The sequence below is a fragment of the Poecilia formosa genome, unplaced genomic scaffold (genome assembly GCF_000485575.1).
Source record: "Poecilia formosa unplaced genomic scaffold, Poecilia_formosa-5.1.2 Scaffold103, whole genome shotgun sequence".
In the NCBI taxonomy this organism is placed as follows: Eukaryota; Metazoa; Chordata; class Actinopteri; order Cyprinodontiformes; family Poeciliidae; genus Poecilia; species Poecilia formosa.
This window is the reverse complement of record NW_006800042.1, coordinates 1,688,401-1,706,147: the sequence shown is the minus strand read 5'-3', so window position 1 is coordinate 1,706,147 and position 17,747 is coordinate 1,688,401. Positions and strand designations below refer to the sequence as shown.

At 40.9% G+C, this 17,747-nt stretch overlaps 1 protein-coding gene across 4 annotated transcripts; it reads left to right on the top strand.

Moving 5' to 3' along the window:
* The first annotated feature begins 3,008 nt into the window (after positions 1 to 3,008).
* On the top strand, positions 3,009 to 17,575 carry kif2a (kinesin family member 2a). 4 transcript variants are annotated; one of them, XM_016674916.1, is made up of 22 exons: positions 3,009 to 3,211; positions 8,435 to 8,529; positions 9,275 to 9,397; positions 9,606 to 9,660; positions 9,960 to 10,067; positions 10,258 to 10,296; positions 11,744 to 11,844; positions 11,949 to 12,044; positions 12,139 to 12,193; positions 12,606 to 12,768; positions 12,869 to 12,959; positions 13,061 to 13,124; positions 13,239 to 13,330; positions 13,411 to 13,553; positions 13,836 to 14,040; positions 14,180 to 14,290; positions 14,379 to 14,446; positions 14,623 to 14,748; positions 15,382 to 15,529; positions 16,014 to 16,115; positions 16,222 to 16,357; positions 16,461 to 17,575. In XM_016674916.1, exons 1-22 carry the CDS (start codon positions 3,151 to 3,153, stop codon positions 16,544 to 16,546), a joined length of 2,268 nt encoding a protein of 755 aa, XP_016530402.1. In that variant the 5' UTR covers positions 3,009 to 3,150; the 3' UTR covers positions 16,547 to 17,575. The 4 variants fall into 4 exon arrangements, with proteins under 4 accessions (XP_016530402.1, XP_016530403.1, XP_016530404.1 ...); XM_016674917.1 differs by lacking the exon at positions 10,258 to 10,296 and having other exon boundaries at positions 3,010 to 3,211; XM_016674918.1 differs by lacking the exon at positions 14,623 to 14,748 and having other exon boundaries at positions 3,010 to 3,211.
* Positions 17,576 to 17,747: the final 172 nt, after the last annotated feature.

The window sequence follows — 17,747 nt, the reverse complement described above, 5'->3', positions numbered from 1 at the left end:
GTTTATATTTATATTGCATCTTAGTGAGGTGGGGCAGAGCTAAGGTGGATCACGCAAAACACAAAGGGATGCTTTCCAAAACATACAAAGCTTCATGGAAAATAGCTCTGCATTCAGGTCAGTGTAAATGACAACCCATTAAAGTGTGCTAAATTTTCTATTGAAACCAACGTTTGACTGATGGCTCAGTGAGGAAAAACTTTTTTGAAACAGCAACTTAAGTTTGTGTGACCCCTTAAAGTTGGTTTGCTCCTGATAAGGTCTATTTAGGGAGCAGACAGCTGAGAACTCACCAGCAAATGCTTGATGGGCTTGGAGGGGGGCTTCAAGAGTGGGTGGTGGGAAGCTGGAGGGGGGTTGGCAGCTGTGGCACCAGGAGAGACTGGTAGCTTCTGGAAAGAACATGATCTCACCACAGCACCAACTGGAAATTAAAAAAATGTTTGACAATTAAGAAAAAAGTGCTATAAATCAGGTCTAAAGGTAGGTCTCTGCAGTGTCTGTTTGCACATTTTATTGAAAAATGCAAACAAGCTTTAGGTTTTAAAGATTTTGCTTCCCTCTAAAGTCTAAAAAAATATGTTTCATTAATACAGCATAAGTAGAAAATAATAGATGGGGTTTAGTGTGAGATTTCTTTTTTTATTCCACTTCATTTTTAGGAGAACTGACTGATTTTGAACTTTCAATGATGAATTTGAATCAAATTCAGCATTGTGCCAATGTCTTGTAGGATGATCCTGTTATATCAAAGTTTAAAACCATGTAACTCAAACTAATCCCCTCAAGTGAAAGAAAAAATGTTTATATTGCTTTAGGTACAAGCCAAGAATCTCCAAGGCTTAAATTGATCATTAACTGGAAGGTGTCACTTTCCACAGTTAAATGAGTTTAACATCCGTGTGGAGTTTGTTGATCAAGAAGGATGTGCTGCTCAAACCTAAATTAGCAATAAGAAAAGTCTGGCGATGTGGCCATTAGGTGACTGTTGTTGACTGTTACTTATAAGAAACACATCCCAATGACGCCCCCTGGCAACTTTAAGTGAATGACCGCATGAAATTTGCAACTTCCTTAATGAAGAACGTGAAAGACGCAGCTCAGAGCTACTGTACTTCTGTACTTCTCACCATGTTTAATGTAACGCAGTAGGTTGAACTAATATCCTCTCAACATGTTTAAAATGTGCACGAGGTTTTTTGGTTAGAAACTTTTCAGTCATTGAATAAAAGTACTTTTTATTGACAACACAAATTTAAGATGCACCTTTTCTTTTACATCTTATGCATTGAAGCTGCTATTAGCCACCACTAGAGGGAGCTTAATGCCTATTCTTCTAGCATGAGTTTAGACTAAAATGATCCGGAAATACTCTTCTCATTGGTATTTTCTCCCATTCTTCCTTATTCAGTCACACATTAACTACAGCTTCATAAGGGATAAAGAAATGTCAATGTGAGGTTCGCTGTTCATTTCTTCAGTTCATAACCAAGTATTGTATCCATACTTGGTTACAATAAACAAGTGGAATTGACATTATCTAGCTTTGTCATAAGAAAGTGGAAGTAGAAGAAGGCTTCCCCTCTGAGAAACCTGCGAGTATTACCAACTTTATTTTTCCAGATCACATAATTTCTGTTGGCATGATCCTTCCATAAACTAAATCCGGTTCTGTTTATTTTTTATTTTATTTTATTTTTTTCAATAAAAATTTCTTTTAAGCTATTTTCAAGCTAACTGTCCATTTGTTATAAATTTGTGGGAGACATTAGAGGAGCACAAGATATCTGACATTAAAAACTGTATTTTCATCACATAAATAAGTTGGTGACATATGTATGGTGAGAATCTGATCCATAACAACTTCTGTTGGCTGTCCATGCTCTGACAAAACACTATTCATAGAAATACTGGAATCCTTAAGCAAGTACGTGCAGAGGCATATGGATGAAGACATGAGTCGGTCAGGTCCGGAGTCTTTGTTGCTAAACTGCTGTCTAGATCGTCTGCTGACTGTGTTGCTGAATACTGGACTGAGGTAGGATCAACATAAAGAATAATAATCTATATGAACAAGTGTAAAAGTTACAGAGATATGTTGTGGGTATTGTATGGGTGTGTGTGTGTGAGTAATTAAACATAATGTTCTTATTTAAAATTGGACAGTGTTTCTTATAATTAATCCACTGTGCTTTGGTTGGTGAGTGAGAAGATGTTCATTTTCCACTGACTTGTTATTTCTGAAAACAACAAAATTTTCATCTCTGCAATGACCTCATCACTAACCTCCAACTCTCCACATCTGAACAGGACTTCTTGTCTGTAGTGACAATATGAGAAGCATCATATTGTAGCATTATTGCAAACTACAGACTATTTAACTGGATGTTTTGTGATAGGTAAACACAGTGTTGTACATAACTGCAAAATTGACAGTGTTTGTGGCTTTAACCTTTTCTTAAATAAAAAAATCTGAAAAGTGTGATGTGCTTTGCATTCTGCTCTGAGTCAATGCTTTGCATGGACATTTTAGGAGTATATATCTACCATATTTGGAGACAGACTTTTACCCATTGTTGTTTGCAAAATATCTCAAGAGATTGGAAGATCTGTGAATACTGAATTTCAAGTACCGCATTCTCACCTAAATTTAAGACTTTGATAGGGCCATTCTAATATACAAATATGCTTTGAGCTAAATAAATATTTTTAAACAATCTTGTCATTCTTTCATAAAAGTCAAAGTTATAGGGCCCAAGCCTGAATATTCGCCTACTTTAGTTGTTTCTTTGCAGCTCCTTCAGATTTACTGCAGACTTCTTTGGTGCTTTTCTGATCAATGATCTCCCTTGTTTAAAAAACTGGCTAATCTACCTTGTGATGGTATGTTATATAAAATCCGATAATATACGCTGTAGTTTGTTGTTACGCAGTGTCAAAAGTGAAAATTCTACAATCATTAGAACAGAGACCAATTCTGATGTGAGTTTTATTTTGAAATACCGGACCGGAAATAATGGAAGCAGTCCTGGTAGCTACGTAATCTGCCCCTGCATCTTCCTCCCAAACCTAAAACACCGAAAGGCGCTGCATTCTCCCGGCTTACATTAAGTCTGTAGTCTTGTGTTTGTTATTTTAAAGTGATGTAGAATGGCGTCAGGCTTTGGGAAGATAGTCGTCGGTACTTACGTGGAGATTAAGCGGAGTGATGGTAAGTTGTCACTCTGTCCGCTCTTTTTTTTCTTCTTCTTGTCGGACTTAGTTGTTTGGGGATCTTTGTTGCTGTGGGTCTGTTGAATATAGCAACCGTTGTTCCCCAGCCTCGGCCGCAGAGCCTAACGTTTGCTTTAGCATTAGCCACATCCAGACGGAGACATAAGCAGGCAGGACAGGTTGGGCGGCGAGTTTCAGCTCGGCCTTGGCATTTGAATGGAGTAGGCTTATCTTTGTTAGCAAACGTCTGGATCAATTTAGGACATTTTTGCCGCACCTGTAAAATGTTATCGTTTAATAACATCAATAGAAGAAATAAAAAAAATCATAATATATCTGTAAATTACGTGTATTTTTAGAGCCATACTAATGTATTTTGACAAATATTTATATTTAGGCAAGCTAGGCTTGCTAACTTATTACCGTTGCTGAGAGCGGCATTAGCTAGTTGTTAGCCTAACGGCTAACTGGGCTGTTTCCCGGCTTCATCAGTTACTGGAGTCAAACTTAAGCTCTTATTTTATAAAATTATCTCCCATTTTGGGGTGTCATACTTATTTAACGTTTTGTCTTAGGTCAAAAATTATCCAGTAAGCATGCGAATTCGTTGTTATTGGAAACATTACTGATCAAAAGTAAAATATGGCATTCCCTAAACGTTGTCATGCCATGTTCAGCACTGACAAGACAATAGACAGGCGTATTCTCAGGACACACCTGCTTTTAACATCTAGATCAAAAGTGACGACAGTGCCTTTAAAAAGCCGCATTGAGTAAGATGTTTCTTTTAAATAAGGAGATCCAAGTCTTGCCACAACAGCAAGCTGAAATCAAACAAAAACTTGATGCAGTCAGTGAACGGAACACCCCGGCAAACTTTGTTTTAAGAATTGAAGTCTTTATTTCCTCATTCATCTAAGACATTTTCTCTTTTCTGATAGGTTTTTGAAGAGAAGGGGTAGTATATTTGACTGCTTTCTGCTAGTAGCCGTTGTGTCCAGAGCAGGGATTGCCCTCTCTCTGAGGGTTTGTGGCAGGGCTGGTCCAGACTAGAGCCAGATTCAGGCCATTAGCCACCACCCCATCTGTTCCTGTTTCTGCCAGGACTCTCGCTTATCCACCCCTACTTTATTTTCCATCTCATGATTCCTCATATAAGTAAGACTGGGGAAAACAAAAAAAAAAAACATTTAAAAAACAGGGATGCCATGGAAGTAACTATTTATTGTTAGTTTATTAGTTAGTGTATATATATATATATATATTTTTTATTTTTTTATTTATTTATTTATTTATTTATTTAAATAAATCAATGTTAAAATACATTACATGATCTTATCAAGTATTGGCCATTCTTTTATTATTATTTTAATTTTCAGTCTGTAAACACATCAGCAAACAGCTTGCACTTTTAAGCACTTTTTTTTCCAATTTGATGAAAATCAGATAAAGGAAGACGTGCAGCAATTGTAGACGGCATATTTTGATAATATCACCTTGTGTACAAATTCATCTTAGTGAGCTCTGAACTCAGAGTTCACCTGAATACCTTTTGTGTTGGTGGCTACGCGGGGATGTGATCTTTCGGTTTTATTTCTTCCCGTTGACTGGAATGAACACTGCAGGTACCGCGGTGCTAGCTGGTACCGCTGGGCTCATCAAGTCTGTCTGGCTGGCACTGATTCCCAGCAGCAGTTCTGTGTCCTGGCAGATATATCGTTGTTTCCATTCCAGCTCCGTAGTGGAACATCGACTAGGCCGTGTGATTTATCTTTATAAAATAACAACTTTGTCCATCGTTGCCAAACTTAAAAAAAAAATCTATGTCACATTGCTGGAGCTCAGATGCTTCCCAGAAGCTGTACAGAATACAAATAAGCACCATTTGTACTCAGTACAAATGGAATACATTCATTTTCTCTTAAAATGAATAGAAATGACACTAATGCACAAAATAAAAATGACTCTGCAACTCATATCAACAAACTACCTTATATGACTTCAAAAGAGATGCAAAAAAAAAAAAGTTTTTGAATGGGTAGATTTAGTTACAACTAAGGGACAAGTTAGAGCAGAATAACAAAACTAATTAACCGGCGCCATTATTTTCAGTTTTCTTAGTCACAGGAAATACATGTATTTTAAAGGGTTTGATTATATTCAAACTCTGCGTCTTCAGCGTAGATAGAAACAGGTTGAAGATTTTAAAATTCATCATGTGCTGCTTCCCGGCCGCGTGTCCGGAGCATGCAGGTGTACAGTGTCGCTCAAAGAGCATACGCTGTGCGCTTGATGCTCTTCACATGGTGACCAGATGAATAATAAAGCAGCACCGATATACAATCGGATCACAAAGGTGGAAAAACGACGTCACTGGTTATAGATCAAATGCTTTATGTATCTACTTTTCAAACTAATTCTGCATGTACTCACTACATTTTTTGTGGTTATATTGTCTTCCTCTTAATATTTGTATTAGAATTTCTTTAGTCTCTTCATTTTTTTTTGTTTCATTAACAATACGCAATAACAGAAGGAGCGCCCTTGAACACACACATGCATAAATATAACAATATTTGGGGTTGTAGCCATACTAAAAATAATGAGACGAGAAGAACAAAACGAGCAACGTTGTTTTGTTCTTGCATTCTAAGGAGAAAGAAGAAATGATCCTGTTTTTACTGGTCAATCTTTTCTCCTGCCCTCACCTGTAGTTATAGAAACAATATGTTAAAAAGGGACTCATATCGGCCAACACCAATGTAAATGGTAATATATTGTGCATCCTGGTGGTAGGTTCACTGGAAGGCATGTGTTTGAAGACGAAATGTTTTTCACTCACTACAGATTTATGAGTAAAAAAAAAATAAAAATACTTACACATTTCTGCTAACAGGTTACACAGACATCTTGAGTGCAGCAGAGTTAAGTTTTCTTCTAAATGTTTGTTATGACAATCACCAGGCTTTGGATTAGCTTTATGTACACATTGTGTCTGTCTTAAACATGTAGAACTTTTATTATAAACGAAGTAAAGTCGACCCTGTTTTTTTGTTTAACAAAGATGAAGTCCTGTCACATAGAGTAAGGGTAGCTCGTCTTGATGGCTGTTCAAACATGTGCTGAGTTTGGAGGAGACGCATTGATTTGTGGGAAATTTATTTAAATAAACTTCTCATCTATCTAACCCAAAGGGTAGCATCATATATTGGTTCAAGTGTTTTAGATTTTAATGCATACATTTTGCAGTAAATACTATGACAGGACACTCGCCATCATTGGTAATAAAATGCATCGATATTATAGATATGGTCTGATTTACAGAAGAAAATAAACAAAATCATGGTTAGAAACAGCTTTGGAGAAAGAACCAGGCAACAAGTATTTATTTTATATTGTAAAACTGCAAAGCTGAGTGAGTCAATCTTTTTTTTTTCTCTCTCTCTAAACTTTTTTCACCTTTTGCCAAACTCTCATCCGTTTTCAGGCATCTCTGTGGCTAATTGTTGAAAAACGCTTCGAAGTATTAAACATCTAGGTCAGCTGAACCGCCTCCTCTTCCAGGTGACCTTGGCAAAAGCAAAGATGAAAAATCTGAGTATTTAAGTCGATGTCAACTTTATAAAACACGTAATATAGAAAAAGTGCATCAAAGTGCTAATCAGTGATGATAGAACACAACCAGGAGCAAACAAAAACCAAAATTACTACTTTATGTAACAATAAAAAAAACTGAGGGACAAATCTGAGAATAAAACTTAATATGTTTATTACATAAAAGAGAGGGATAAATACAAAACGATACAGAAAATGAAATGCCGATTCAAGCTACTGCCAAGTCAAAAGTTTGACCTCGGTGTTACAGAGTCGACTTGTTGTTGTTAAAGATCCTGCTGATAATGTGGGGCCAGACAATTAGGAACCTTTAAAACGGCAATAAAATCCTAATCAATCCTGCAGCGAACAGGAAGCGGGTGGAGCGAGTCCAGCACGGGATTTATATATTCCTACTTCCTGCAAGTTGCCTCATTAAAAAAAAAAAAGACTAATCAATGTTTGTATTCAGAGAATTACAGGAGTCTGAACATGTGAGATGAAGGCATGAGCGAAAACCTCTGGCGAGACTTCTGAGACTGCTCAACTTGATGATGTTTTTATTTTGTTGTGCTTATTATTATTTGTTACACTTATTAAAAGTTTACGTTACTCAAGGTTATATTTCAAGCAGGTCTGCTGGTCCTCACTACCGCACACTTAGTTTTCACTACGTCCAAAGTTTTAGGAAGGTGTGTGTTATTCAGTGAAAGTGTTCCAGGCAGAGACGGAAAGAAAGCAATCGCATATCGTTGTTGCCGAGGCTGGAAAAGTAGCAAAATATCATTTAGGGTGGAACCTCCTGTTAAGGTTACTTACATCTTCCGCAGTTTGTTTCAATCATATGTTAAAAATGCAGGAATTGTATTTAGAAAGCGGATTTCTAGTCCCCAGTAAACGGAAACGGGGGGGATTACAAGTAGATCAATTTTGAATTTGTTTTTTTCTTACTGTTTTGAGAGGAAAAAAAAACGAGGGCATGTTAAATCAGTCGGACCTACAAGAGTTGGGAACACCGAAAACATCTTCGCTCGCCGGCTTCTGAGCTTTATCTGAATAATAAATACTGGAACACGGTGTTTCCCGGGGGCTGAGAGAGGGCAGCTTACAGCCGTCAAATCCACAGAGGCGAGGAGCAAAGCGGCTCCTTACAGCTGTTCCTGTTCCGCCGCAGACAGACAGAGGGGGCGGAGAGAAGCCCGTGGCCCGGCAGCAGCTGGGCTCTGCTCCGTTATCTGTGGCTCTAATTGTTGTTAATCAGACACTCATAAGCTGAAAGAACTGAAATTAGCCCCAGCTTGTTTTCCTGCTCTCACATGACAGCGGCCCGCCGCGCATAAAACGCACTCCGCTGTCTTATATTGGGTTAAAAATAATGATCAAACTTGTCTCGGGATTAAATTAGTTTCACTTCTCATTCTCGTTACTTTTCGCTGTCCGCAACTTCGACTTTCCCGGTAATAAAATTCGCAGTAGCACATCTGTCCACTAAATTAAACTTTAGTGTAGATTTATAATAATATTTGACACCAAAGGAAATACAGGTAAATGCTTTACCTTTAACGCAGCTTAAACCTTAAGCCTGACTTTGTCTTGTGATTATTACGTTCTTTCCCATTTCTCCCAGGACGTATACATCAGGCAATGGTGACGTCTATGAATGAGGACAACGAGAGCGTCACAGTGGAATGGATAGAAAACGGGGACACAAAAGGGAAGGAGGTAAAAGCACCACTTTACCAGCCATTTATTGCCTTTCAGAGCCGTGTCCCCAGCAGCAGCAGCAGCAGCATGTTGCTGCTGTTACTTTCCATTGCGATGAATAATGCATCCTGAGGCATTCCAGTGCTGCCAGGATTATGCAACTTTCTTGCATGTCCTGAGATCCCTCCGGACGTCACCTTCTGCGTGTAAACCTGCAAATCCTGTTTTTATTTTTTTTAAGTTACAGGTCCGTCGTTTTTAGCTGGACGGCTGTTCTCCGTTCGTCAAGTACCCGTGATGTTTATCGCAGGGAAAACGTTTCTAGCGCTTTGAAAAATGTGGTCATTTAAGTGTAATTTCACAGCTAACATTTTTATTGTGTTTGTCTTTTGTTTCTCCTGTTTATTCCTCTTTTTCATAACCATTTAACTCTAAAAAAAAAAAGTTAAATTATATCAATCCATGCAAATAAAGTAGTTGAGTATGTTAGTATTCATGTTAGTATTCATGTGCGTATTCTGTAAAGAGAAGGGTTTGTTATGTCTGTGGAAATGTGTCCAAACACATCAGATGTTTTATTTTTCTACCCTCCGACTAGAAACACGACTCACACTGAGGTCCACTTCTTATATTTGGCTTAGTTTTAATTTTAGTTCTACTTTTGTGCTTTTATGTGTATTGTTTTATTGTAAACTCTCAAAAAAATTTGAATAATTGGCATGCGCTCATCTAGGTTAAACATGTACTGTTTTTTGTACTATAGATCGACTTGGAGAGTATTTTTGCACTTAATCCAGACGTAGCACCAGATGAGGAGATTGCCCCCAGCCCAGAGACTCCTCCCCCTCCCACACCCACATCTGTGAAAGTCAACAAAATTGCAAAGGTAAATATTGTAACACCAACTTCAACTAATAAACAAAAAAAACAACAACTTTAGTACAAAATATTCTTATTTTCTGTTAAAATACTCTTTTTGCAGTCACTGTTGCAGGGCCTAGCAACACTTGTTTGTGGATATCCAAGTGTCATTTGGATAATTTTGTGTAGTCTTGTTTTGGAGTATCTAATTTATTTATTTTATTTTTTTACAGAACCGGCGGACGATAGCACCTACTAAAAATGAAACGCCTTCCAAGGACAACAGAGGTTTGCGTCAGACTGTTAAACTGCATTTATGTATAACTAGTGGAAATACTTAACCGCACCTCAAACTGTGTTTTAAAGAGTCGTTGTAAAGTTTTAACGTGTTGCACATGGATAACTTGTGGCTCAAAATGTTGTCGGACCACTTGAAAGTGCAGGTGTACCTCTTTTTTTCTTTTTTTTGTCACATAATTTAAGTTTTGGTTTGAATCAAGTGATTGGAATAAAACTTCTTTTTTTTTTAACACAGGGAATGCAAACGCATAGATGTATAGATCTATTTTGTGACTTTTTACTCTTAGCGATTCCGACTCGGACCAGACCGCTACAGCCTCAGCAGCCGGATCCGGCTCCACCTCCTCCAGTTCAGCAGCCCACTCAGCTTCAGACGCAGCAGCAGCAACAGAACGGTAAACGGACAAAGCAAAACGGTTTTTGGTCCAGCACAGTTTTCCCTCATTTTGCCAAAAGCACTTAATCACTTCTGCAAATGAAATGTCTTGTATCCATTTGTATTTATTTAATCAGAGACGTCAGACGCTTTCTGGTTATGGGGACAGAGCTTAATTTTTCATATTTTATCGATCACATTTATCACAGAATCCTCACTGATGTCCAGAAAGGAGCTTGGACAGCTGTGTATGTATCTCCTGCTCGTTATCCCGGCCCTCAGTGCTTCGTGGTGATTCTGTTAGTTTTCCCCACTAGAACCTGAGCGCCCTAGACGAATAGCGCTGTCGGGAGCTGTGGTGCGGAGATGAAGCAGCACCACCCAATCCGTGCTTCGGTTAAGCTTTCTGGGTATTAGGGAGCAAAACGAGGACATCAGTGCTGCTTTTTGGCTGCGCTGATTCTGCTGAGTCATCCACATGCACACATAGAGAAGATGCTTGTGTCGCACTGTTACACTTCAATAATACAAAATCTTACCAAGTATTTTCGGTCTGGTTTCTCGTGCAAATATCTTAGTAGAAGTAACTTTTCATCAAGTAACAGGAGGTTGTTTTAGGTCAGTAATTCCTTAATATTGATGAGAAACTACTGGTCATGTGTGACATAATCTGCCTGTGGAACGTGACATTTCTGTCATATAAGTTACATAACGGAACTTGAAACAAGCTCCTACATTTTTGCTAAAAAGTTGTTAGTTAGTGGAAGTTAGTTTTGTCTTATTTCCAGTGCACTAAGATATTTGCAGTAGAAACTAGACCAAAATTCTTTAAGATTTAGTGTTTTTGTGGTGAACTCTGTTACCTCACTGAAAGTGCTCACTGTTTGGACTCTGAGAAAGACGGGACACCCCCTCCCTCCTCCGTTTTGCTTCTTTACCCATCAGCCTCTTCTCTATTGGTCTGAATAACTGGGCGACGCGTGGTGCTGCACTCCTCTCCGACTTTCTTGTCCTGGTACTGACCCAGCTCATCATCTTCTCACAGATTAGAGCAGATTATTAATCCTCCTGCTCTGATAGTCTAGGTTTAGTGGTACTGGAGCCAGCAGGGGGGCCAGCGCAGTATCTCTGGGTTTTGTCAGGCTTTGCAGTGGGATGCTGGAGCCAACCAGATAATCACAGTTTGTTTTTTGTTTTTTGTCAAATCTGAAGGGCTTTTTACTCACATTTCTCTAACATGTATCCTGTTGTGGTTACTAATAGTTTCTGATTGATCTGAAGCAACACTAATCAGCAGGTGTGCTGGGAGTTTTGGGTAACAGTGAGGTTGGTCTCTCGTTTATTGAGACAGTTTTATTTAGCAGAAGTAATAAAGGAGTGGAATAAAAACGAGACATTCTTATTGCTTCCAGTTCTTTTGTGTCTGATGGAACCGATTAAAGGCAGACTTAACAAGAGAAGGATTTTGGTTCTCTAAAGGCCTTTTGTTGGCCACGAAGAGAAAGCAGCTAGTGTTTAATGGTGGAAACACAGTGTGCCAGCCACTGCACTGCCACTCTTCAGCTTTGTTGTGTAGGGTTTCCCTTTAGTTTTGGGAATACCATCAGTGTGGAAAAAGTGGTGAAATAAACAAGCTACTGATGCGTCGTTTTAAAACCGGAGGTGTTGCCGTTTCTTCTTCTTTCCCAATGGCAGCGAGAAGGAAGTCGAACTGCGTGAAGGAGGTGGAGAAGCTGCAGGAGAAGAGAGAAAGGCGCCGGCTTCAGCAGCAGGAGCTCAGAGAGAAACGAGCTCAGGTGCAGCAGCGTTCAATCAGTGTTTCCTGCAGACAAAAATGACATTTCATGTATAAAGTTTTTTTTTTTTTTTTTAAATTCCTGGTCTCCGTGTTGTTTTCCAGGAGGTGGATACCACCATCCCCAACTATGAGATCATGTACATGATCCGAGACTTCCGGGCCAGCCTGGATTACCGGCCCCTGACCACTGCTGATGTGGTGAGCAGAAGCCAGAGCTGCTGCTGCTTTTTTTGTTTGAAAGTTGCAGGTTGTCGATAACTCATTTAAAATCTCGATCTCTTCCTCCTTGTAGATCGAAGAGCACAGAATATGTGTTTGTGTGAGGAAACGTCCACTCAACAAAAAAGGTACGGACGTATTTCAGAGCGAACCAGTCCATTTTCTTCCACATTACCGTTGCAAACTTCAGTGAACTTTATTGGAGTTTGATCCAATAAAATCTGCAGACAGGACAACCATTAGTTGTGCACTCATAAAATCTTTTTGGAAAAGTGGGAAGAAGAGGTTGCTGTGGTCGGATGAGACCAAAGTGCAACTTTTTTCCCTTCCTGAACCCAAATTGTATCCACAGATTTAGCAGCTGTGTTGGGATGTTCTCATTTTTAATATATTGTTTGTGTGAAAACCATCATCATCTTATCAAGTAATTCCCTATTTTGTGTTAATTCCAACGAAACACCCGTAGAAGTGAGAATCTCTGACGGATGTCGATGCTTCTGCAAGGCGTCGTTCATGTTGCTGCTTTCTGCTGGCTTCCAGAGCTGACCATGAAGGACCTGGACGTGATCACCATCCCCAGTAAGGACGTGGTGATGGTTCATGAACCCAAGCAGAAAGTGGACCTCACCCGCTACTTGGAGAACCAGACGTTCCGCTTTGACTACGCCTTTGACGACAGCTCCAGCAACGAGATGGTGTACAGGTTTGTGAAGAAGTGTGACGTCCAGCTCTCCGTGTGTTTTGTGCGTGTCCTAAAAGCGGCTCGTCTTCACTGACGTATGCGACGTTGTCTCCTCCTGAAGGTTTACTGCCAGGCCTTTAGTGGAGACCATTTTTGAGCGGGGCATGGCTACCTGCTTTGCTTATGGTCAGACAGGCAGCGGTAAAACACACGTGAGTTTGAAGTGGCGAGAACTTGTTCGAAAATGAAACGTTTCGAACAACTTGGACGGAATATTTAAGTGAGATTTGTTCAAATGTTTACCGTGTTTTAGACAATGGGAGGAGACTTCTCTGGGAAGAACCAAGACTGCTCTAAAGGAATTTACGCATTAGCAGGTAAACACGAGGCATCTTCAAGCACTCATTTTAATCTTTTAATTGATTAAACGAAACAAACTTGGACTGTTTTGACATAGAACGGATTTAAATGTTGCGTTTCCTTTGGCGCAGCCCGGGATGTCTTCCAAATGCTGAAGAAAGCCAACTACAAGAAGTTGGATCTACAAGTTTATGCAACCTTTTTTGAAATCTACAGCGGGAAAGTAAGAGCTGTTTAACGGTTTGCTGGACCGTCCTCCGTCCTGCGCTGCACAAAAGCTGACTCTTGCGTTTGCATTTCCAGGTGTTCGACCTCCTGAATCGTAAAGCTAAGCTGAGGGTGCTGGAGGACGGGAAGCAACAGGTGCAGGTGGTGGGGCTCCAGGAGAAGGAAGTCAAGTGCACAGAAGACGTCCTAAAACTTATTGAAGTGGGAAACAGCTGCAGGTAGAGCTGGGCTGGGTTGTTGGAGGTGGAGGCTGATGCATTATGGCTCTTGCAGTAAATGCGTACACACCCAGTTTACAACCACAAACCTCAGTGTGTTGCTAGCTCACAGTTTTGCACCACTACGCTGGTCTAGCCCAATAAAGTACGTTGAGCTTTTTGGTTGTAACAAACCTAACCTGAAACTTGAAGGGGCAACATTTTCTTGATCCTTTCTCGGTTTGCTTCCTAGCAGGTGATCTGATGGTTATCCCTAAACGTTTCCGTCCCGTTTCCTCCCAGAACATCTGGGCAGACGTCGGCCAACGCTCACTCGTCGCGGAGTCACGCCGTGTTCCAGATCATCCTTCGACGGAAGGGGAAGATGCACGGGAAGTTCTCGCTCATCGACCTCGCAGGGAACGAGAGAGGCGCCGACACATCGAGCGCCGACCGGCAGACTCGTCTGGAGGGAGCCGAGATAAACAAAAGCCTGTTGGCCCTCAAGGTCCGTGGCCTGTGCGACCGTGACGCAGTCATGCGGGAAATATGTTGAAAGGCTCATGCAGTTTTGTTGGTTCCCCCTCACCCCCCCGAACGGTATTCCTCTCGCTACATTTCTTCTCGTCGTTTTTGTTTCGTTTCAGGAGTGCATCCGAGCTCTTGGCCGTAACAAACCGCACACTCCTTTCAGAGCCAGTAAGCTCACCCAGGTCCTCAGAGACTCCTTCATCGGGGAGAACTCTCGCACGTGCATGGTCAGTTCGTCGTCTGCAGAGGAAGTCTGTATCCACGTTGGCCGTTCTCTACAATCCCCGTTAATCTAAATGTACCGTATTCCCACAGATTGCAACAATCTCTCCTGGAATGACATCCTGTGAAAACACGCTCAACACGCTGCGCTACGCCAACAGGTGGGAGGATTTTAGCCTGATTAGCACTTCTACCCTCTTTACATAGTCCAGACTGCCGGTGTGTTTTCTACTGTCGGTTTGATCTGCAACTCTCTCTCTCTTACTCCTCCTCTTTCCTGCTTTCTCTCCTTCCTTCCCGCCTCCCTCCCTCTGCTCCTTCGGGCGCCGCCACTCAGAGTGAAGGAGTTTGGGATTAGTCCGTCAGACATCCCCTTCTCCCAGGGCGGTCAGGGGAGTCGCCCTGACCACTCGCCTACCAATACCTTTGAGCTCGATGACTTTGCTGCGACCTCTCCCAGCAGGTCAAACACCGCATGCTCCTCCTCCCGATAAAATCACAACTCCTCATCTGTCGCTTCATCAGCCTATCGCTTTTTTTTGTTTTTTTCCCACTTCCATTGCGTTTGCACTTTCACTATTATTTCCAACTGGTGATTTCTGAACGTCATCACACATCCGTCCGGTCTTTTGGTTTTTGTTCAGTGTTGTCAGTAGTTGTGACATCTGCATGGCTTGCTGAAAGCTGCAAAGTCAGAATGAAAACGTGGCTCAAAGCTTCACTGTTAGCCGTTGGTAATGCAGCCAGGATGAGCTTTTTGTGTGAGCCAGCTCTCAGCAGGTAATCCCGCTCTCAGTCCCGATTAATTAACTGGGTACTTATCGGTCAGGGACACGGCAGTAATCCCTCATTACCTCCATGATGCCTCGTTGGACTTTTATTAGCTTTTAAACTCTTGTTATGAAGGCTGAGACTTTTTTTTTATTTTTATGTATACATATATATCGTTGCATGGCTTTGCTACTGTAATAACCCTGTAATAATAAGCAAATAATAAATGCTTTCAACCCATAATTATCTCCATAAACTACGCGAAACAGAAGCTGACCTCAGAGCAGAACAGGACCTGATGAGTCGTCTGTTTTCGCTCCCGCAGGGTGAAGGAGCTCACGGTTGACCCCAACCAGGTGATGGAGGGCGGAAGACCCAACATCCACACCGTCAACCAGCTGGACATTTTGGACGAGGAGTGGCTGAGCATCTCTCCGCAGCGAGACGACCTCAAACTGCTCTGTGAGCAGAATGTAAGTCCTGCAGGGAAGATCGGAGCGGCAGCAAAGACGATGCGGATTCTTTAAATTTCACATACGAAACAAACTTATCGTCTTTAGCTTCTAGACTGCCTGAGAAGTCGCACAAACATTTCTGAAAATGGAATGTCTTAAATTATTTGTTGTCGCACCAAAAGGTCCTTCGGCATCTAAACTGTGATGTTTGTTCCATGTTGTCAGGTTAAAACCACAAACTGATGAGAAATGCAAGTTTTGAGGTTGAACTGCAAGGTTAGGTTCTGAAATATCTCCAGCTTTGGAAATTTCACAGAGAACCGTTCGACATAACTGTAAACCTACAACGTAGCCAACAGGCCAGGGAGTTAGAAGCTTTAGCAAGCCGAGGTTTTGTAATCTGGCAAAAATGGGAATAAGTTTAAGGGGGAGTCTGTATTATTAGTGAAGACTAAATTTAATGTTTCTATATGTAAATGTCAATGATGCTTTAACGTTCCAGGAGGAAGAGGTTTCTCCGCAGCTCTTCACTTTCCATGAAGCCGTTTCCCAGTTGGTTGAGATGGAGGAGCAGGTTCTGGAGGACCACAGAGCGGTCTTCCAGGTGAAAACGAGAATAAACCATCCGATTCGGCTGATCAAGTTTTGATTCCTCACTTAAAAAGTCTCCTGAGACTGAGCCGTGTTGTCTCTGCCTGTGGGGGGGTCAGGAATCCATCCGGTGGCTGGAGGACGAGAAGGTGCTGCTGGAGATGACTGAGGAGGTGGACTACGACGTGGAGTCTTACGCCACACAGCTGGAGCAGATCCTCGACCAGAAAATAGATATCCTCACCGAGCTCAGAGGTGCGACTGCAGCATGAACACTGAAGGAGGGGGTGAGAGGAAAAAAAAAAAAGAAAAAGCTGACTCAAGTTGTCTTTTTTTTCTCTCTCTCCTCTGAAAACAGATAAAGTGAAGTCATTCCGCTCTACACTTCAGGAGGAGGAGCAAGCCAGTAAGCAGATCAACCCCAAGAGACCACGAGCTCTTTAGAGGCCCAGGATGCTTAGGTGGCGCATTCAGAAGCAGAACCACTAGATGTTTGGCACAACTCTGGCTGTCTCCAACAGCTGTGAAAACAAATAAAAAGGACTATTTAACACAGCAACAGGCTCAACAAACTGTATTTGTTCTGATCTCTCCTAACAGGACTGACTCTGCTCTTACTCTGTTTAGATATTTCAGGAAGGGAATCGTTTTTCCTTCCATTTTAGATGTTTTTTTGTTTGTTTTTTTTTCCATGAAGAATGTTTAGTTTCCTTCTGTGTACTTAAATTATATATTTTTTTCTTTTATACTTCTTTATACTTTTAGCTAAATTCTTTTGACTGGATATATGAAGAGATTCTAATTGAACTCGAAGTTTTAACACAAAACCAGCGTTTCTGGTTCTGGCTGACATGTCTGCATGCTCCGCTCTATGCTAGCTTATCTATCCTCTGCTTAGCGGTCCTCGGTTCACATTGTGACGTCGTATTTCAATGTAAGTGACCTCTTCTGTTTTACTCTGAGTTTGTAGCGGTTGAGGAGAAACCTCGAAGCTCTCGTTTGTCTTTGTTTCCTCGTGTTCCTCAGAGGTTTTTAACTGTAGCTTGCTTCGTTCGCTCTGTGCCATGTTGTCCTAATACGTAGCGACGACCGCCTCCGACATTTTCCACCCGTTTAACTGTGTTTACAAAAAGGAACTAAGAAGAACTGTTAATACATGTATAGTGAAGACCACTGACCTACAACTGGTTCGTGTTTCTCAGCGTTTGCACTGGATGTAATGCTGGAGGGAGTTAGAAAAAAAAAAAAAGAAAAGATGAAAATCCTGTTTCATTTGAATGACTTCTGTGACATGTTCTCCAAATAAACTCAGCAACTTCCATTTTTATTAAAACGGACCCTCTGAACGTGGTCTGTGCTGCACAACATCCTATTTGGTCTTGGTACATTTTTATTATATTTTTGCCAAAGCTGCATGAGAAAATGAAACACGTTTTATGGCAAATTATAATAAAACCATTTTTTGCATCTAAACTCATTCGGGTGCCTGATTTCCATCTCTTTAAAAGGAATTAATAGTTTTATATGTTGACTTTTATTCGCAAATGGAACTAGTGAGTCCAAACCCGTTCTAAGCTTGACTCTTTCGCCCCCTACTGTCCACTTTAAGTATTCGCTGCCGACTATACCATCTGTATGAGGATCG